Raw genomic sequence first — 22,752 nt, 5'->3', positions numbered from 1 at the left:
TATTTCGTGTATTAGGCTTACGCTAAGACGCAACTTGAATTAATCAAAACATCAATTGCATAACAAAAGGCAAATATTTGCAATAACCTATCGGAGTAAAACACAATTATATTAAGTATTGCATAATGCTTTTCAATTCCAAAGGCCAACATTCGTTAAGGCAATTTTAGGCTAAACAATTTAATCCATCTGGTTAATATTACAGTCCCCTGCCAAGATTTAGCAAATTATTTTTGATAAGGAGGAGATAACTGAGCCTACAAAAAAAGATGGAAATCACAGATGTAGGCCTGTAGCAGAGTTCTTAGTCACTGCAATGTGTGATAAATCTTCATATAGCCTAAATCTACATTTCATTATATTTAGCCTATAGTTCAAGTTATTGTCCACTGCCAACAAATAGCCCACTGATACTGATTATAGGCCTAATGTGTAGACTCCTATCTATAGCTACTAGATTTTAAACCGGAAATCTGAAAATATCTGAAGCATTGCATCACAAACAATAGGCTACATTGCAAAAGTTACAAATGTAACACTGCAGATGTAACATTGCAGACTGTAGGGTGTAGCCTATAAAATAGCTAGCTCCTCCGTTCCAGAGTGTATAGAAAATGTGGTGTCGAGAAAACTATGCTGAGATGCTGTGAGAACAAGAATTCCGCTGACACTGTACTTTGATTATAAAGGTTTATTTATATCAAAGGGTTACAGCGTCAATTTACAGATATCTGCAGATATCTGGAGAACAACGACCCCAATCTGTAATATGTTGTTCTGTCCTCCTTTGTTTTAACCGTGGTATTTATATCCTATGCCCTATGTAACATAATATGGGTGTTTTCCCTACAGACCAATCCCAGGAGGCCACCTAACAGACTTCCTCGGCTTTAGGGTACCCCTATAGAACTACTCCCCAGATGCTCCCTTTAAGCTGAGTCAACATCCTCTAAAACCATTTGAAACCATTAGCAAAGTCATAAATTCCTCAGATACCACAAAAACAAACAGACTTCCTGAATCCTGAGGTCAAAGCATCGCATATATTTTTTGGGGGCTCATTTGAATAATGCAGGAACGTAATAATTCATCCGATATGTTTTATTTCTTCTCGTGACAACATGTTGAACCACGTGACCGTGCTGATGCTGACGACACATGAAGTTACTTTAGTCCGCTTCCTACTTCCTTACCCTGGCTTGGTTCTCTCCTTCATCAACCTTTCTTACGATAAAAAGGACAAAATGTCCCACCAAACGGGCATACAGGGTAGCTATTTCATTTACATTCTGTTGTCGCTTTCTTGGCAAGTTTGAACTGTATATATCTCAATTGAAAGTCTGTTTTTAATCGATGTTAGTCGAATGTTTTAGCTAACGTTAGAGCAAGCTAATTTGAAGTGCTGATTCCTGTAGGTAGCGACTGTAGCTAGCTAGTCAGTTAACGTCAGCGAGCTATCTGTGATTATTGATTTGATTCTCTGCTAAGAAGTAGCAGCAGTAGCTATGTGTCTGAAAAAAATGGCCAGACAGATCTGCTCCTGCCTCTGCTCAAGCGAAAAAGAAAGAAACATGTTTTTCACGCTGGACATTTTGGCTCGGGCAACGCCTTCATTGAAACACTTGGCATTAAAATGTAAAATGGTCCTGACATCCGTAACCTGAACCTATCAGACGCACCTTCACATAGAAAATGAGCTCACTCACAGCCTACACCAAATTATCTGAGGGCTTTCAACCCAATGAAAGATACACTACATGACCAAAAGTATGTCCTCTGTAGCTCAGCTGGTAGAGCACGGCGCTTGTAACGCCAAGGTAGTGGGTTCGATCCCCGGGACCACCCATACACAAAAAATGTATGCACGTATGACTGTAAGTCGCTTTGGATAAAAGCGTCTGCTAAATGGCTTATTATTATATTTTATTATTATTATTATTATTATGTCGACATCTCATTCCAAAATCATGGACATTAATATGGAGTTGGTACCTCCTTTGCTGCTATAACAGCCTCCACTCTTCTGGGAAGGCTTTCCACTAGATGTTGGAACATTGATGCAGGGACTTGTTTCCATTCAGCCACATGAGTATTAGTGAGGTTGGGCGATTGGGCCTGGCTCGCAGTCGGCATTCCAATTCATCCCAAAGGTGTTCGATGGGGTTGAGGTCAGGGCTCTGTGCAGGCCAGTCAAGTTCTTCCACACCAATCTCAATGAAGAATTTCTGTATGGACCTCTCTTTGTGCAATGGGGCATTGTCATGCTGAAACAGGAAAGGGCCTTCCGCAAACTGTTGCCACAAAGCTGGAAGCACAGAATCGTCTACAACGTATTTATATGCTGTAGAGTTAAGATGTCCCTTCACTGGAACTAAGGGGCCTAGCCCGAACAATGAAAAACAGCCCCAGACCATTATTCCTCCTCCACCAAACTTTACAGTTTGCACTATGCATTGGGGCAGGTAGCGTTTTCCTGGCATCTGCCAAACCCAGATTTGTCCGTTGGACTGCCAGATGGTGATGCCTGATTAGTCACTCCAGAGAACGTGTTTCCACTGCTCCAGAGCCCAGTGGCGGTGAGCTTTACACCACTCCAGCCGACGCTTGGCATTGCGCATGGTGATCTTAGGCTAGTGTGCGGCTGCTCGGCCATGGAAGCCTATTTCATGAAGCTCCCGACAAACAGTTATTGTGCAGACGTTGCTTCCAGGGGCAGTTTGGAACTCGGTAGTGAGGACAGACGATTTTTTGCGCTTCAGCACTCGACAGTCCTGTTCTGTGAGCTTGTGTGGCCTACCACTTCGCGGCTGAGCTGTTGTTGCTCCTAGATGTTTCCACTTCACAATAACAGCACTTACAGTTGACCGGGGCAGCTCTAGCAGGGCAGAAATTTGACGAAATGACTTGTTGGAAAGGTGGCATCCTATGACGGTGCCACGTTGAAAGCTACTGAGCTCTTCAGTAAGGCCTTTCTACTGTCAATGTTTGTCTATGGAGATTGCATGGCGGTGTGCTCGATTTTATACACCAGTCAGCAACCGGTGTGGCTGAAATAGCCGAATCCACTAATTTGAAGGGGTGTCCACATAGTTTTGTATATATAGTGTATCAATATTTGTTCAGTTTCATTTGCACAGTTATATAATTATTTATGCAAGTGATAGGCTACTTAAACAGGTAACGTTAGATGGCGTTGTGTGACATGAATGTAGTTTTCACAACATGGGTGTGTGAGGATCCTATTCACAAAGCAGGTGTATATATGGTGACCTCGACAACATGCATGTAAATATTAGTGTTCAAATCTGTGATCGGCTGAACACTTTGTGGAAGGAGATTGCTTAAGGTCGTGTGCATTCATCTTACGTTGAATCCTACGTTGTTCTCTGTATGGGTTTATGTGAGGGCCAGAACCAGGATGGTGTCCTAGAAGGCTTGACCACTTTGTCTAATTTACTGAGTCTCGAATAGTCTATATAGATCTTAAAAACAGCTGGAACCAAGGTTGTTTGTGTAAGGATGACAATAATTGCATGGTTTACATTTGAGGCTTTAGCCATACTTACTCTGGAGTCTTTACAGCTGGCTGGATACCTTGTTTGACTAATTTCAGTAGAGGCTTCTTCCCATAATACAAGAAACAAACCCACTTACCCTCTGTTTTTCCAGCTGGTAACGACTTGAAGGATGTCTTTGCCAGTGCAAGGAGTGGAGACCAATATCGACTCCTAAAGATTGTGATTGAGGATGGTAAGAAGTGTTTATCTTTCTACCGATTTGATCATAAATAAACAGATCTAAAGTTTGTCACAAAGGTTGTTTCTTTCAAGGGTAGGCCAATATTTCAGATCCTTTTTAGAAGAAAAAAACATTACCATGATTTAGGAAAGCCCAAGAGATTTAATACACCAATATTAAGTTTTCACTTTGAATGCGCAACTACTGAATTTGTGTTACAGAGCAACTCGCTTTGGGCGTGACCAGGCAAGCATCAAAGACATGGGACCAAGAGTACGACTCGTTAGTCCTGCCTCTACTAGAGGACCACCTGCCGTCTTATATCCTGTACCGACTGGACTCCTCCAACAACCAGGGCTATGAGTGGATCTTCCTGGCCTGGTCACCTGACCATTCTCCTGTAAGGAACTCACCTGACCCAGAGATGAACTTCCCTGTTAACATAAGTTACCTCTTCAAATTATGTGGCACAGTCGTGTCAATGACACAGGTCTCCTTTGCAGCAGAATTGTTTTGAGTAGAATAGCCTACTTATCAAATAAAATATTATTTGTCACATGCTTCGTGAACAACAGGTGTAGACTAACAGTGAAATACTTATTTATGGGCCTTTCCCAACAATGCAGATAGAAAGAAAATAGAGAAATAATAGTAAAGTAATTACATTTACATTTGACATTTTAGTCATTTAGCAGATGCTCTTAACCAGAGCGACTTACAGTTAGTGAGTGCATACATTATTTTTATTTTTTATTTTTATTTTTTCATACTGGCCCCCCGTGGGAATCGAACCCACAACCCTGGCGTTGCAAACGCCATGCTCTACCAACTGAGCTACACAACATGTAATTAACGATAACTTTGCTATTTACACGGGGTACCAGTACCGAGTCGAGGTAATTGAGGTAGATATGTACATATAACTAGGAATAAAATTACTAGGCAACAGGATGGATAATAAACAGTAGCAGCAGCGTATGTGATGAGTAAAAAAAATTTAGCGCAAAAAGGGTTAATACAGATAGCCCAGGTAGCTATTTGATTAACTGTTTAACAAACTATTTAGCAGTCATGGCTTGGGGGTAGAAGCTGTTCAGTGTCCTGTTGGTTCCAGCCTTGGTGCATCGGTACCGCTTGCTGTGCAGTAGCAGAGAGAACGGTCTATAACTTGGGTGGCTGGAGTCTTTGACAATTTGTAGGGCCTTCCTCTGACACCGCCTGGTATAGAGGTCCTAGATGGCAGGGAGCTTGGCCCCAGTAATATACTGGGCCTTACGCACTACCCCCTGTAGCGTCTTGCGGTCGGATGCCACGCAGTTGCCATACCAAGCGGTGATGTAGCCAGTCAAGATGCTCTCAATGGTGCAACTGTGGAACGTTTTGAGGATCTGAAGGTCCATGCCAAGTCTTTTCTGCCTCCTGTGGGGGAAGAGGCGTTGTCATGCCCTCTTCACGACTGTGTTGGTGTGTGTGGACCATGATAGATCCTTAGTGATGTGGACACCAAGGAACATGAAGCTCTCGACCCGCTCCACTACACCCCCGTCGATGTGAATGGGGGCGTGCTCGGCCCTCCATTTCCTGTAGTCCACAATCAGCTCCTTTGTTTTGCTGATGTTGAGGGAGAGATTGTTGTCCTGGCACCACAATGCCAGGTCTCTGACCTCCTCCCTATAGGCTGTCTCATCGTCATTGGTGATCAGGCCTACCGGCGTCGCATTGTCAGCTAACTTAATGATGGTGTTGGAGTCATGCACGGCCACGTGGTCGTGGATGAACAGGGAGTACAGGCGGGGACTAAGCACACACCCCTGAGGGGCCCCCATGTTGAGGGTCAGCGCGGCGGATGTGTTGTCGCCTACCCTCACCAACTGGGGGCTGCCCGTCAGGAAGTCCAGGATCCAGTTGCAGAGGGAGGTGTTCAGTCCCAGGGTTCTTAGCTTAGTGATGAGCTTGGCGGACACTATGGTGTTGAATGCTGAGCTGTAGCCAATGAATAGCATTCTCACATAGGTGTTCCTCTTGTACAGGTGGGAGAGGGCACTGTGGAGTGCAATAGAGATTGCGTTATCTGTGGATCTGTTGGGGAGGTATGTGAATTGGAGTGGTTCCAGGGTGTCTGGGATGATGGTGTTTACGTGAGCCATGACCAACCTTTCAAAGCATTTCATGGCTACAGATGTGAGTGTTACGGGGCAATAGTCATTTAGACAGGTTACCTTGGCGTTCTTGGGCACAGCGACTATGGTGTTCTTCTTGAAACATGTAGGTCTCACTAGCCTCGTCGCAAACCAGGCTTCCCTAAAACAGGAAGCCTAGGGAAGTTCCATGACAGAAATCAGCTAAAGAGGGGTCGGAACCCGGTGTAAATCAGTGATGCCTCGCAACATGTCAAACCAATCAAATGCCTTGATTGGGCGGAGCTCCAAAGGTGCTCACCAGATTAGTGTCGTAGGAGCAACGGTGCGTGAGGACTAAAAATGTTTTTTAGGCTGCCTTTGGGGAGTTTTGACATCGATGGTTTCAATGGATTTGATAGCATTTAGCAACTTCTCCCACTCAATTCTGCAACAAATGAGAGTGGGAGAAGCTGTCTGCAACAGAAGTCACAGCAATGTCGCACACACAGGCAGAGAAGCACAAAGAGGGGGTGTGCGGTGGGAGATATTTGGCTGTAAATGCTAGCATGAGGGACAAGAAGTAGCAAGCCACAATGAGGTTCGTTTTGAGAAAAGTCAGCTAACCTTGTAAGCTACCTAGGTATAACTAACTAGCTAGCTACTTGATAGTTACATTTCTCTCATGATTATAAAGCCAACAAAATGTTGATTAAAAACAGCATATTATTGACCTAAAAGGTTAATAGCTGTGTTAGCCCAACCTCTAGCTTATCTAGGGTCAGTGATACTTAGACCAACCATGTACTGTCTATCTATGGGAACAACTGCAATCATTTTGCAAGCAACATTGCTAAAATGAATGAAAGAAAATGAACCTCATAAAATGTTACTTGTAATGCTCATCTCCTGTAGCCTGATTGTCATCTCCTTATTTTCATACTGTACCTAAATTACAAGGGTTGGATTTGCACTAAACAATTTTATGTCAGCACTTAAAAGGCTTGTACAAAATCGGGTATATGGTTTGCCCTCCTATACATTGTCTACTGGTGTCATTTTAAATTGAACATATAGCTCAACATGTAAACAATGTGAGTTTAGCTATTTTCTGCTTCAGATGCCCACAAGGCCAGGAATGCCATCATACTGTAGGCCTATGGATGCATTGGGTATGCATGCCATATGATAAGCTGTAAAATGGATTCACATAGCTGATATTGGAGGTCTTACAACTAGACAAAAATAAAATGTTAATTTGAGAAAACAACACAGAAACACAGACACAGAACCTCCTCCCCTCTTTATTGCAGGATTATATGATTAATCAACATTAACACTAGTTCATTTAGAATAATAGTTTAACAATTAAAACAAGTTGAAACACTTCACTTCAAAAAATTAACACTTCATCACTTCAAATGTACAAATAATGTACAAATGTACAAACTCGTATGTAAAGATCTAGACTAGCTTAGTCTAAACAATAGATCACTGAGTAGTAACCAGTAGGCTATTTTTACTAAAGCATCATTTCAGGTAAACAAAAAGAACTCCATACCAGTGTTGGCCAATCTTGCTCCACTGAGCCCTGATCTATGATCTACTGGGTGAGTAGACTTCTATTCCAGCTGAGCAATAGCACACTAGATTATCAACTCATTAGAGTTGATAAGTTGAATCAGGTGTGTTATTGCTGGGCTGAAAAATAACTGCACACCCAGCAGACCTCCAGGAGGGCTGGCCTGCTCCAATTATAATAGGTTTGTACATTGTGTGTGATCTTTAACTGTATTTCTGTATACAACAGTTGCTAATATACAGTACCAGTCAAAAGTTCTACATTGTAGAATAATAGTGAGGACATCAAAACTATGAAAGAACACAAATGGAATCATGTAGTAACCAAAAAAAAGTGTTAAACAAATCAAAATATATTTCCATGCTTTACGGTGGGAACTACACATGCGGAGATCATCCAGACCAAACGACAAATTTCCACCGGTTCATTGCTTGTGTTTCTTGGTCCAAGCAGGTCTTTTCTTCTTATTGGTGTCCTTTAGTAGTGGTTTCTTTGCAGCAATTCGACCATGAAGGCCTGATTCACTCAGTCCCCTCTGAACAGTTGATGTTGAGATGTGTCTGTGACTTGAACTCTGTGAAGCATTTATTTGGGCTGCAATTTCTGAGGCTGGTAACTCTAATGAACTTATCCTCTGCAGCAGAGGTAACTCTGGGTCTTCCATTCCTGTGGCGGTCCTCATGAGAGCCAGTTTCATCATAGCGCTTGATGGTTTTTGCGACTGCACTTGAAGAAACTTTCAAAGTTCTTGAAATGTTCCGTATTGACTGACCTTCATGTCTTAAAGTAATGATGGACTGTTGTTTCTCTTTGCTTATTTGAGCTGTTCTTGCCATAATATGGACTTAGTCTTTTACCAAATAGGCCTATCTTCTTGTCACAACACAACTGATTGGCTCAAACGCATTAAGAAGGAAAGAAATTCCACAAATTAACTTTTAAGAAGGCCCACCTGTTAATTGAAATGCATTCCAGGTGACTACCTCATGAAGCTGGTGGAGAGAATGCCAAGTGTGTGCAAAGCTGTCATCAAGGCAAAGGGTGGCTATTTGAAGAATCTCCAATATAATATATTTTTTGATTTGTTTAACACGTTTTTGGTTACTACATGATTCCATATGTGTTATTTCATAGTTTTGATGTCTTCACTATTATTCTTCAATGTAGAACCCTTGAATGAGTAGGTGTTCTAAAACTTTTGACCGGTAGTGTAGGCCTAATAGTACATAATAATAATAATAAAAGGCATTGGCAAATAAACCAATGCCTTCATGGTCCTCTTCCTCAACATGCTGGTCTGCAATGAGCCTGACCTTATCAGAGCTGTCAGCGGCGTCCTCTGTAGGGAGGTAATGTAAGTGTACCTGCCTTTGTCTCCATCCATCTTTACCTATACAAAATAAATAACGTTATACTGTAATTAGTTGCCTTGTTTCATAAATACTATAAAAAAAACGTTTTGAGTCGCTAAAGGGCTGTAGGCTGTAGAAATTCCACAAATTAACTTTTAAGGAGGCACATCTGTTAATTGAAATGCATTCCAGGTGACTACCTCATGAAGCTGGTTGAGAGAATGCCAAGAGTGTGCAAAGCTGTCATCAAGGCAAAGGGTGGCTATTTGAAGAATCTCAAATATAAAATATATTTTGATTAGTTTAACACTTTTTTTGGTTACTACATGATTCCATATGTGTTATTTCATAGTGTTGATGTCTTCACTATTATTCTACAATGTAAAAAATACTAAAAATAAAGAAAAACCCTTGAATGAGTAGGTGTGTCCAAACTTTTGACCGGTAGTGTAGGTAGGCCTACACATATAACCTATGACATATAGGATATACCCTTAGTCTCTTGGGACATTCATTGGGACCTCTCTCGTCATCTGCAAACAGGCTTTCACAGCTTTCCATATGAGGACAGAAAACATCACAAAGAAACAGGCTTCATTAAACTTAAATTAGACATCATTGTTGCTATTATCTCTGTCCTCATAGTTTTCCCCTCTAGGGACTGGAACTGGATAATATTTTCATTATGTCCTCCCACAAAGTTAACTGCACTATCCAGTAGCCTACACTCTCCCTTTACTGACAGCTGGAGCTGCAATGTCACCCTCTTCCGTGGCTGTTATCTACAAATGCATTTATAATGATTACATCAAGATAGCTAGCTAATAGGAAGTTAGCTATCTGCAGACATTTAATTCACTTAGCTAAATAGTGTGTATAGTTTGCTAGCTAGCAGCTCAGTTGAGTTAGCCTACAAAGTGGCCTACTCTAGCCAGCTAGCTAGCTACCTAATAATACATTGTATTTTTTTATATATTAAAAAAATACAATTTACTTTCTTGAATAGGTTCTCCCACTGCCTGGGTCAGGGAGAGGTTGAAAATGTCAGTGAAGACACTTTCCAGCTTGTCAGCGCATGCTCCGAGTACGCGTCCTGGTAATCCGTCTGGCCCTTGGCCTTGTGAACGTTAACCTGTTTTTAAAGGTCGTACTCACATCGGCTATGGAGAGTGTGATCACACAGTCATCCAGAACACCTGGTGCTCTCAAACATGGTTCAGTGTTGCTTGCCTCGAAGCGAGAATAGAAGGCATTTAGCTCGTCTGGTCGGATATACAGTGGGGACGACGTCATTGATGCACTTATTAATGAAGCCGGTGACTGATGTGGTAAACTCAATGCCATCAGATGAATCAGGAACATATTTTAGTCTGTGCTAGTGAAACGGTCCTGTAGCTTAGCATCCGCTTCATCAGAGCACTTCCTTATTGGGCACGTCACTGGTATTTCCTGTTTTTGCTTGTAAGCAGGAGTCAGGATAGAGTTATGGTCAGATTAGCCAAATAGACGGCGAGGGAGAGCTTTGTATGCGTTTCTGTGTGTGGATTAAAGGTGATAGAGTTTTTTAGTCTCTAGTTGCACAGGTGACATGCCGGTAGAAATGGGGTAAAATGGATTTCAGATTCCTGCATTAAAATCACCGGCCGCTAGGAGCTATGGATGAGCATTTTCTTGTTTGCTTATGGCCCTATACAGCTCGTTGAGTGCGGTCTTAGTTCTGGCATTGGTTTGTGGTGGTAAATAGACAGCTACGAAAAATGTAGATGAAAACTCTTAGTATGGTCTACAGCTTTTCATGAGGTATTCTAACTCAGGCGAGCAGAACCTCAAGACTTCCTTAATATTAGAGATCGCACACCAGCTGTTAACAAAGAGACACACACGTCCCCCTTGAGCTTACCCGATGCTGCCGTTCTGTCCTGCCGATGCATAGAAAAACCAGCTAGATGTATATTATCCATGTCATTGTTCAGCCACTACTCCGAGAAACATAGGATGTTACAGTTCTTCAGGTCCCGTTGATAGGATAGTCTCGAACGGAGCTGTCCAGTTTGTTCTCCAGTGATTGTACATTCGCCAATAGAACGGAGGGTAGAGGCTGTTTATCTACTCGCCAACGTAGTTTCGTCAAGGTGCCCGCACATCGGCGTCTCTTGTGCCGTCTCCTTCTCTTCTGAGTCTCGGGGATTAGGGCCTGGTCCGGGGTGAGCAGTATGTCCAGTGTCGCCGACTCATTGTAAGTAGAAATCTTCAATCAAATCGAGGTTAGTGATCGCTGTTCTGATGTCCAGAAGTTATTTCGGTCATAGGAAATGATGGTTAAAATCAACGCAAAAAACCACACAAAATAGCATAATTAGTCAGGAGCCCGTAAAACGGCAGCTATCCATTCCAGCGCCATTCCAGCCATTAGTGCTCAACTGTTTGTTAGCCTATGTGTAGTTTGTGCTGTAGTGTAGTGCAAATGTGACATTTAGCTTTTGGCCTGCTCTTAATACAGATAACATCACAACCGTTGCAGATTGATGTAATGACCGAGAATAAAATAAATTGAGATCTACCTGATTGACTGAAGTGGTTCAATTAAGACTGACGAATGTTGCAGGGACAGGGTGATACATGTGACTGGCATTCATTTGGTTGTACCAAGATCAAGATCATGTGGTAGAGAGATTATAGCATAGCATCCTATTCTAACAGACTGGCAGGGCTCGACATTCCATCCCACTATCCGGAGGCGGCGTGCCACAGGTCCAGGCTTGCACATGTTTTAAGACTGGAACATCCAAATGGGCTGCATTTATCTGGTGCTTATCCAGGCACAGTTTGCTATCCTCTGGAAAAAGAATGGAAGCCTGTGTTGAGTTAGCAAGAAAATAATAAAGAATTGTGTAAAACAACAAGAGTAAAATCACTGCATGTCATTGAGAGTTATAGAAAGGGGATGGAATAGATGCATGTAAAGAGACTGTACCCCTTGGTGTATTCACTAATACATTCTATTTCAAACAGGTGCGACATAAGATGTTATATGCTGCTACCAGGGCCACAGTGAAGAAAGAATTTGGTGGGGGACTTATCAAAGATGAGGTCTTTGGCACCACAAAGGTTGGTTAGATTATCTGTGTTAGATTGGGTTGTGAAATCCTCATACTCTGAGGATCTGATTTGCTGTCTGCTTTGCCATTCAACGATTATTGTAATGGAAATGTGTCCTTTTTTCTACTCAAGTAGAGGCATAAACATTGAAGAACTTTCCAGAATGAGATTGTTTTAAAAAGCTCATCGGTAATTTGGCATTCACATAATCACACATATAAGATGGAGAGTCAAGTATTGTCAAATATGTATTGTACGTGAATAGTAGTTGTAAATAGATGGCTAACTGTTATGTGGTCCTCTCTTCCCTCCGGTTTCTCCCCGCACTCCCAGGAGGATATGTCTCTGAAGGGCTACAAGAAGTACCTGGTGGCCGAGGCAGCACCACTACCACTCACTGCTGCCGAGGAGGAGCTGAGGCGGATCAAACTCAGTGAGGTACGCACACACACACAGAGAGAGAGAATGGTATTCACACTTCCTGTGATGTTTACATAGTAATTCTGTGTAAAAGTCATTTTGTTGGTTTAAAGTGTTAAAGGTTTTAATCCACACCCATTTATTTCAACTAAGACATGTATTGTAGGCAAACCTGTCTTAATATGGAATTAAAAGCTCATGAAGTGAGTGGTTCTGACCACTCAGGGCAATTCATAGAGAGAGCCTCTTTCACAATAAACTCATAGCATCCGCTTTTAATTGTGTTCAATCCAAAAGACACAGTGTTGAATATTAATGACGGCTGGTGATACCTTCCCCCCCCCGTAGACCACAATGTCAGCAGTACAGCTGTGCATAATGCCGACCTGGCACGAAGAGTCACTGGGAAGGTGCTGATGCATTGGAACTACAGGATGTTGGCAGATATGACTATTAGTCCTGTATGGGTCGAGACTCATAGGTTTATAAATGGGTTGTTTTTGACAGAAATGTCATGATGCATTGTAAGCATAGATGTTGTCTCACTGAAGCACAGGTCTTGCACTAAAATGTTATGAGGGGCCACCCTTGAATGTTGATGATGAATGATCATTCAATACTTTGCATTGATTCTGCATGGGAGAGCACTTGGTCAAGGTCACACCACTGTGCCTGTGCTTGGCTCCACTGATAAGATTAGGGGTACACTGCTATGTGATAGCCCAATGCTTTACTTGCCACTAATAAGGATGATGCTAGTTTGCTTTTGTCTGGTGTTTCGATATAAAATGTGATTAACCAAAAATAAGTAACACATAGAAGCACAGGTTACTATCTTTAAAAGCTCAGCCTCAACTCAAACCACTGTGAGTTCTTTAAAGAGGAAACAACATTATTGCTGTGCAGAGTGCACCCGGTCTGTCTGTCACATAAACAAGACCGGTCTCCAACTCCATAAAAGGAAATAGTCTGAGAAGCAGTCCGTCACACTCCTAAATACAGCCAGTAAAAATCTAGAAGGGAGAAAACAGGAAGTAAGGGTAGCATTTCTCCAAGTTGTTGAAGGAAGATAATACCAACATTAATCTGTGTGGGAGCAAAGTGGCTTTGAAATATGTATTTATCATTCATTTGCCTAGAGAGCGAGAGAGACTGCTTTGACTAAGTGGATGGATAAAACCCACAATCCTTTTGGTAAATGAGGTGGGTGCACTGCATCAGCTGCTCAATCATGAGTACATAACTGACAGCCTTTCATTCAGAGGGAACAAACAGAGCACTAAAAATAGATACAATCCATCCAGTATAATCCCCTTCCATTTCCAGTATTTAAGGTGATTTAGAAGGTGCCTCATCACTCCAGTGTCTCCTGTCCAGATATAGAAATATCAACCACATGAGTCATTATCCCCAATGTGGAGAATCTGAGAGGGGATGCATGTTCTAGATAATTTTGCCTTGTATTTGCTTCATATTAATTTAAGGTGGCCTGGTCTTCCTAAGGAAATAGATCTTATGACCTCAAAGGGACTTCCTGGTTATATGAAAATGATCAAATTGATTGAACCACTAGCACAAGCACTAGTGAGCTGCGTGTTGACTATGGTAAAGGTAAAGTTGTTTTAGTTTTTTCAATCGCTTTGGTGCTATTTTCACAAGTGTGGTGAATTTTCAAAACTCTTAGTACAGTGTTTGAAGACATCTTTTACCACACAACCATTGATCCAAAATATAAGTTTACTGTAAAATACCATGAGAACATTGATTTAATAATCAAAACACAACACAGTGATATCTTCTCAATTTAGTTATTTCCAACCAGTTAATCCAATAGCAAAAGATGCAAGATGCATGTTTCAAAATTCCCCTTTGTATGTAATATGCTACAGTACTGTAAATTGCAGTAGATTAAACTGTTTTCACATTAGACAATACACTTGCACTACTCATACATTTTGACAGAATTTACTTAATTTCTATCCCATGTGTGATCATTGAAGGCATCTTTCACAATCATTGATGCAAAAAATAAATGTAGATATAATTACAACATAGGTGTACTGTAATCAAGTGAAAGAAACATGTTTAGCAGGCACTAGTTTACATCAAGCCTGTGTTGAGCATTTGGCCATAGGTTCTCATCGACATCGCAGTAAATGTCCTAATTGTTCATAAACCTGGGGAAAAAACTTTTGGAATGGCGAATCCAAGCCTGACTTGGTCCGCCTTGATGTCATCGCATGCCTCATCAATGGCCTGAAGGAGTGTGGCACGTTCATGTGATTGGCAATCATACACCTTCCACCTGTATTGTAATCAAAACTACCACAGCGACTTCATTTTGGATACGTGTACTGTATAGGGGATGCATTTGTTACATACATTACATCTCTGATCTTGTCTATCAGATTTTTTAAACTTACTTTGAAGTGAAATCATAATAGTCATCATTATACAGTGGGGAAAAAAAGTATTTAGTCAGCCACCAATTGTGCAAGTTCTCCCACTTAAAAAGATGAGAGAGGCCTGTAATTTTCATCATAGGTACACGTCAACAATGACAGACAAATTTAGGAAAAAAAATCCAGAAAATCACATTGTAGGATTTTTAATGAATTTATTTGCAAATTATGGTGGAAAATAAGTATTTGGTCGCCTACAAACAAGCAAGATTTCTGGCTCTCACAGACCTGTAACTTCTTCTTTAAGAGGCTCCTCTGTCCTCCACTCGTTACCTGTATTAATGGCACCTGTTTGAACTTGTTATCAGTATAAAAGACACCTGTCCACAACCTCAAACAGTCACACTCCAAACTCCACCATGGCCAAGACCAAAGAGCTGTCAAAGGACACCAGAAACAAAATTGTAGACCTGCACCAGGCTGGGAAGACTGAATCTGCAAGAGGTAAGCAGCTTGGTTTGAAGAAATCAACTGTGGGAGCAATTATTAGGAAATGGAAGACATACAAGACCACTGATAATCTCCCTCGATCTGGGGCTCCATACAAGATCTCACCCCGTGGGGTCAAAATGATCACAAGAACGGTGAGCAAAAATCCCAGAACCACACGGGGGGACCTAGTGAATGACCTGCAGAGAGCTGGGACCAAAGTAACAAAGCCTACCATCAGTAACACACTACGCCGCCAGGGACTCAAATCATGCAGTGCCAGACGTGTCCCCCTGCTTAAGCCAGTACATGTCCAGGCCCGTCTGAAGTTTGCTAGAGTGCATTTGGATGATCCAGAAGAGGATTGGGAGAATGTGATATGGTCAGATGACTTTTTGGTAAAAACTCAACTCGTCGTGTTTGGAGGACAAAGAATGCTGAGTTGCATCCAAAGAACACCATACCTACTGTGAAGCATGGGGGTGGAAACATCATGCTTTGGGGCTGTTTTTCTGCAAAGGGACCAGGACGACTGATCCGTGTAAAGGAAAGAATGAATGGGGCCATGTATCGTGAGATTTTGAGTGAAAACCTCCTTCCATCAGCAAGGGCATTGAAGATGAAACGTGGCTGGGTCTTTCAGCATGACAATGATCCCAAACACACCGCCCGGGCAACGAAGGAGTGGCTTCGTAAGAAGCATTTCAAGGTCCTGGAGTGGCCTAGCCAGTCTCCAGATCTCAACCCCATAGAAAATCTTTGGAGGGAGTTGAAAGTCTGTGTTGCCCAGCGACAGCCCCAAAACATCACTGCTCTAGAGGAGATCTGCATGGAGGAATGGGCCAAAATACCAGCAACAGTGTGTGAAAACCTTGTGAAGACTTACAGAAAACGTTTGACCTGTGTCATTGCCAACAAAGGGTATATAACAAAGTATTGAGAAACTTTTGTTATTGACCAAATACTTATTTTCCACCATAATTTGCAAATAAATTCATAAAAAATCCTACAATGTGATTTTCTGGATTTTTTTTCCTCATTTTGTCTGTCATAGTTGACGTGTACCTATGATGAAAATTACAGGCCTCTCTCATCTTTTTAAGTGGGAGAACTTGCACAATTGGTGGCTGACTAAATACTTTTTTTCCCCACTGTAGTACATCAAATCAAATGTTTTTTGTCACATGTGCCAAATACAACAGATGTAGACCTTTCAGTGATATGCTTACTTTACAAGCCCTTAACCAAAAATTCAGTTTTAAGAAAAATAAGTGTTAAGTAAAAAATAGATGAGTAAACAAATTAATTAATTAAAGAGCAGCAGTAAAATAACAGTAGCGAGGCTATATACAGGGGGTACCAGTACAGAGTCGATGTGCGGGGGCACAGGTTAGTCGAGGTAATTGAGGTAATATGTACACTCATTCAAGGGTTTTTCTTTTCTTTTTACCATTTTTTACATTGTAGAATAATATCATCAAAACGATCAAATAACACATGGAATCATGTAGTAACCAAAAGTGTTAAACAAATCAAAATATTTTAGATTCTTCAAAGGAGCCACCCTGTGCCTTGATGACTGCTTTGCACACTATTGGCATTCTCTCAACCAGCTTCATGAGATAGTCACCTGGAATGCATTTCAATTAACAGATGTGCCTTCTTAAAAGTTAATTTGTGTAATTTCTTTCCTCCTTAATGCGTTTGAGCCAATCAGTTGTGTTGTGACAAGGTAGGGGGGGGGGTATACAGAAGATAGCCCTATTTGGTAAAAGACCAAGTCCATATTATGGCAAGAACTGCTCAAATAAGCAAAGAGAAACGACAGTCCATCATTACTTTAAGACATGAAGGTCAATAAATCCGGAAAATGTCAAGAACTTTGAAAGTTTCTTCAAGTGCAGTTGCAAAAACCATCAAGCGCTATGATGAAACTAGCTCTCATGAGGACCGCCACAGGAATGGAAGACCCAGAGTTACTGCTGCTGCAGAGGATAAGTTCATTAGAGTTACCAGCCTCAGAAATTGCAGCCCAAATAAATGCTTCACAGAGTTCAAGTAACAGACACATCTCAACATCAACTGTTCAGGTGAGACTGTGTGAATCAGGCCTTCATGGTCGAATTGCTGTAAAGAAACCACTACTAAAGGACACCAATAAGAAGAAGAGACTTGCTTGGGCCAAGAAACACAAGAAATTTGTCCTTTGGTCTGGAGTCCAAATTGGAGATATTTGGTTCCAACCGCTGTGGCTTTGTGAGATGCGGTGTGGGTGAACGGATGATCTCTGCATGTGTATTTCCCACCGTAAAGCATGGAGGAGGTGTTGTTATGGTGTGGGGGTGCTTTGCTGGTGACACTGTCTGTGATCTATTTAGAATTAAAGTCACACTTAACCAGCAATCCCCCGACCTCAACCTAATTGAGATGGTTTGGGTTGAGTCGGACTGCAGAGTGAAGGAAAAGCAGCCAACAAGTGCTCAGCATATGTGGGAACTCCTTCAAGACTGTTGGAAAAGCATTCCAGGTGAAGCTGGTTGAGAGAATGCCAAGAGTGTGCAAAGCTGTCATCAAGGCAAAGGGTGGCTATTTGAAAAATCTAAAATATATTTTGATTTGTTTAGCACTTTTTTGGTTACTACATGATTCTATACATGTTATTTCATAGTTTTGATGTCTTCACTATTATTCTACAATGTAGAAAATAGTAAAAATAAACAAAAACCCTTTAATGAGAAGGTGTGTCCAAACCTTTGACTGGTACTGTACATGTAGGTAGAGTTAAAGTGACTATGCATAGATAATAAACAGAGTAGCAGCAGCGTAAAAGAGGGGGTGGAGGGTGGGGGGACAATGCAAATAGTCCAGGGAGCCATTTGATTAGCTGTTCAGGAGTCTTATGGCTTGGGGGTAGAAGCTGTTAAGAAGCCTTTTGGACCTAGACATAGGTCCCCTGCTCAGTTGGTAGAGCATGGCACTTGCAACGCCAGGGTTGTGGGTTCGTTTCCCACGGGGGGCCAGTATGAAAATGTATGCACTCACTAACTGTAAGTCGCTCTGGATAAGAGCCTCTGCTAAATGACAAAAAAAATTTAAAAAAAATTATAATACAAAAAAATTATGTAGACTTAGCGCTCCTGTACCGCTTGCCGTGCGGTAGCAGAGAGAACAGTCTTTGACTAGGGTGGCTGGTGGCTGGAGTCTTTGACAATTTTTAGGGCCTTCCTCTGACACCGCCTGGTATAGAGGTCCTGGATGGCAGGAAGCTTGGCCCCTGTGATGTACTGGGCCGTACGCACTACCCTCTGTAGTGCCTTGAGGTTGGAGGCCGAGCAGTTGCTGTACCAGGCAGTGATGCAACCAGTCAGGATGCTCTTGATGGTGCAGCTGTATAACTTTTTGAGGGTCTGAGGACCCATGCCAAATCTTTTCAGTCTCCTGAGGGGGAATAGGCTTTGTCGTGCCCTCTTCACGACTGTCTTTGTGTGTTTGGACCATGATAGTTTGTTGATGTGGACACCAAGGAACTTGAAGCTCTCAACCTGCTCCACTACAGCCCTGTCAATGAGAATGGGGGCGTGCTCGGTCCTCCTTTTCCTTTAGTCCACAATCATCTCCTTTGTCTTGATCACATTGAGGGAGAGGTTGTTATCCTGGCACCACACGGCCAGGTCTCTGACCTCCTCCCTATAGGCTCTCATTGTTGTCGGTGATCAGACCTACCACTGTTGTGTCGTCAGCAAACTTAATGGTGTTGGAGTCGTGCCTGGCCATGCAGTCATGGGTGAACAGGGAGTACAGGAGGGGACTGAGCACGCATCCCTGAGGGGTCCCCGTGTTGAGGATCAGCGTGGCAGATGTGTTGATACCTACCCTTACGACCTGGGGGCGACCCGTAAGGAAGTCCAGGATCCAGTTGCAGAGGGAGGTGTTTAGTCCCAGGGTCCTTAGCTTAGTGATGAGCTTTGAGGGCACTATGGTGTTGAACGCTGAGATGTAGTCAATGAATAGAATTCTCACGTAGGGGTTCCATTTATCCAGGTGGGAAAGGGCAGTGTGTAGTGCAATAGAGATTGCATCATCTGTGGATCTGTTGGGGCGGTATGCAAATTGGAGTGGGTCTAGGGTTTCTGGGAGAATGGTGTTGATGTGAGCCATGACCAGCCTTTCAAAGCACTTCATGCCTACAGACGTGAGTGCTATGGGTCTATTGTCATTTAGGCAGGTTATCTTAGTGTTCTTGGGCACAGGGACTATGGTGGTCTGCTTAAAACATGTTGGTATTACAGACTCAGTCAGGGACAGGTTCAAGATGTGAGTGAAGACACTTGCAAGTTGGTCAGCGCATCCTCAGAGTACACGTCCTGGTAATCCGTCTGGCCCTGTGGCCTTGTGAATGTTGACCTGTTTAAAGGTCTTACTCACATCGGCTACGGAGAGCGTGATCACACAGTCGTCCGGAACAGCTTATGCTCTCATGCATGCTTCAGTGTTGCTTGCCTCGAAGCGAGCATAGAAGTAATTTAGCTCGTCTGGTAGGCTCGTGTCACTAGGCAGCTCGTGGCTGTGCTTCCCTTTGTAGTCTGTAATAGTTTGCAAGCCCTGCCACATCCGAAGAGCGTCGGAGCCGGTGTTACATTTCACTATATATCATACTTTATATGTTTATACTTTACAAACATACATTTTCATGATGTAGTTCTCAATCTGTAGTAGACAAACCAGTTTAAAATCTGTAGGAGTAGTCGGATTAAGTAATAGTAAAACGTATTTTAACAAATGAGAAGAGAATTATATAAAAAGTGAAGTGAGCATTGCATTGTGAAAGGCAATTACTTTATATGAACATGCATTGCAATATGTATTTGTAGATTAAACACTTAAATTAGGTGAAAAAGTTACTATGATTTTGTGTGTTGTACTTAGTCAATTGAAAATGTGCTTTTTGATGATCTGTTTTGAGTTTTGTATTAAGAGTTGACCATATTGACCATATACTCTTGAAAATTGCACCAAAGCAATTGAACAAAACTGTAAATAGTTTTCTCTGTGCTGTGTGTTCAGGTGCAGACTGACATCAGTGTGGACACCAAGCAGCAGACACTGCAGGGAGTGGCCTTCCCCATACATGGAGACGCTGTCGAGGCACTCGAACGATTCAGGGACAAACGAGTCAACTACGTACAACTTGTAAGTACTTCTCCCCCTCTGTCGCTTTTCCAGGTGAGTCCGTTGAGAAAAAGTGATGTTCCTCCTTTATACTCAGGCTTCTCTTCAGAATGACAAAGGAATTTTGGAGTCAGGAGTTTTGTTGAGAACAGTACGATGTGGTTCTCTTTTTGACCAAAGCGTCATTGTCAGCTTTCCTCATTGAAATTCAAGGAATGGTGTCACAAGATCAGATTTGGGGACAAAGGCATAATTGTGACACTTTGAGCTGGCACTGCCTGGTTCTCGCTCCCCTCTCTCTAAAGTCATAATAGGCAGGTTATCAAAAGAGCTATTCAATAAATCACACAGCACTGAAATGACACTTTATTAGAGGGTCGTTTTCCTACTGTCTTTCTGGTTCATTCATTATGGTTTCATTTCAATAGGAAATAGACTTTGCCAAAGAGCTCATTAGGTTGTCTAACACTGAACCGACCGAGGTGAAAGATCTGCCCAAGAGGATCCCCACTGAGTCTGCACGCTATCACTTCTTCCGCTACAAACATTCCCACGAGGGAGACTACCTGGAGTCCACTGGTAAAACACTTTTTCACAGAGAAGCACAACACAGCTTAAGACACCAAGCGGTCATTACATAAATCTCTTAACTATTTCACTGAATTTTATATTTTTTATATGTCACAATGTTGTATATCTCTGATTCTGATGGGACATCTTCCATTGTTATCTCTTTTGCAGTGTTCATTTATTCCATGCCGGGGTACAAGTGCAGCATCAAAGAGAGGATGCTCTATTCTAGCTGCAAAAATCCCCTGGTGGACATGGTTGAAAACAACATGCAAATTGACATTTTGAAGAAGGTAAGGACCAAAAGACCAAGCTATTTTATTAGGATTTTAACACAACCAATACAAAGTGGTGTTAATAACATTAAAAGTGTTCCATGCGTTTCTTTAGAGAGGGTCTTTCATAGGGTTCAGGAAAGTATCAGTAGGTTTGGTTCAGGTTTGGGGTTAATTTATATTCAGGAAGTAAATTGACACTCGTATTCCAATTTTTCTCAATGTGTTTCAATTAGGAACATTTGGAATTTGAATTTCAGTTTACTTCCTGAATTGACTGAATTTATATGGAATTGACTTCAACCCTGGTTTTGTTAACTCCTCACTGTTCATGTGTGTGACTGTCCACAGCTGGAGATAGACAATGGGGATGAGCTGACTGGTGACTTCCTGTATGAGGAGGTCCATCCCAAGCAGCATGCACACAAGCAGGCCTTCGCCAAGCCCAAGGGCCCTGCCGGGAAGAGGGGCGGACACCGCATCACCAGACCGGCTGGAGAAGATGACGACTAAACGAACCTCACCCTCCCCCATACACACTCAATAATGGAACATTCCATGTGATCATGGAGGGAAAGCTTATTTGAGGCAACCTCTCTTCTTCGAAACCCTTAAAGCCCATCCAGAGACTGAACTATGCACACCAAAGGACAACTTAGCTGAGACACACACTTGAGAATATCCATTTGTAGCCTGTCAAATGGAAGGATATATATATATATATATATATATATATATATATTCTCTCTGCATTCATTCACAAATTATTTTACTGTGCTATTCAGAGGTTAGAACAAGTTGAGTAAGAAAGGTTTTTACACTGTTGCTGAGACAAAAATGTTAGTGCGACTAATGTGAATTTGTGCCAATGTAATGAACCATCCATGAGTTGTTCACATGCTTGCAATTGTTCCTTGCATTCCTCTCAATTTGTTGTTTCCTGGCCCAAAGTTGAGACAAACGTCTCCATCGTTATGTGTGCACAACTAGAAGAGGTCCAAACCTCAAAATATGTCATATTTGCTCGTATCATTCTTCATTGTAATACAGTGCGGGGGTTTTTATATTGGAAATTCTTCTTTTTTGATAGAACTTTGGTTTACATAAAACACATCTGCTGAGAAATGTATTTTTCTATGCAAGTGCTGTACATATACATATGTGATTAAAGGTCTTGTCTGTACTGATCATCTTATCTGGTGTCAACGAGGGTCATGTGACAGAGAGAGAACAGGGGCTTCCAGTATTTCACATCATTGATACATCGCAGATTACTCCTTCAGAGGAAGCTAAGTTTCATATGGTGTGCATGCAGGGTGGAAGTCCCAGAGACGGGGATGGGATATCAAATGGAATCTGTTTCTGCCACAGTCACTTGTCTACTGATTATTAAGGCAAACCACTAGTTTAACACCTCATCTTCGGAAAAGGGAATACCTTCTCATGAGAAGTGTCATGTTTGGTCTTAAATTGTTTATTTTGCTTAAAACAGTTACTTTCTAAAAAGGAAAATAAAAATATTTAAATCACACATTGAAT

The 22,752-nt window shown here is 41.9% G+C and overlaps 1 protein-coding gene across 1 annotated transcript; it reads left to right on the top strand.

Moving 5' to 3' along the window:
• Positions 1–1,159: 1,159 nt before the first annotated feature.
• Positions 1,160–22,744, top strand: LOC121531749 (twinfilin-1). The gene is made up of 9 exons (XM_041837169.2): positions 1,160–1,269; positions 3,670–3,750; positions 3,960–4,138; positions 11,802–11,897; positions 12,222–12,326; positions 20,264–20,389; positions 20,797–20,947; positions 21,110–21,231; positions 21,565–22,744. The coding sequence occupies exons 1-9, from the start codon at positions 1,245–1,247 to the stop codon at positions 21,724–21,726; spliced, it is 1,047 nt and encodes a 348-aa protein (XP_041693103.1). The 5' UTR covers positions 1,160–1,244; the 3' UTR covers positions 21,727–22,744.
• Positions 22,745–22,752: the final 8 nt, after the last annotated feature.

Source organism: Coregonus clupeaformis, chromosome 19 (assembly GCF_020615455.1).
Source record: "Coregonus clupeaformis isolate EN_2021a chromosome 19, ASM2061545v1, whole genome shotgun sequence".
Classification (NCBI taxonomy): domain Eukaryota; kingdom Metazoa; phylum Chordata; class Actinopteri; order Salmoniformes; family Salmonidae; genus Coregonus; species Coregonus clupeaformis.
The sequence above is the reverse complement of the archived record's forward strand: the minus strand, read 5'-3'. Positions and strand labels throughout refer to the sequence as shown.

Excerpts from the sequence above, each read along its gene's own strand:
- LOC121531749 (XM_041837169.2), top strand. The coding sequence starts at position 1,245 with ATGTCCCACCAAACGGGCATACAGG. Across the intron at positions 3,751-3,959 it reads AAAGATTGTGATTGAGGATG|AGCAACTCGCTTTGGGCGTG; the intron begins GTAAGAAGTGTT and ends TTTGTGTTACAG. Across the intron at positions 20,390-20,796 it reads GAGTCAACTACGTACAACTT|GAAATAGACTTTGCCAAAGA; the intron begins GTAAGTACTTCT and ends TCATTTCAATAG.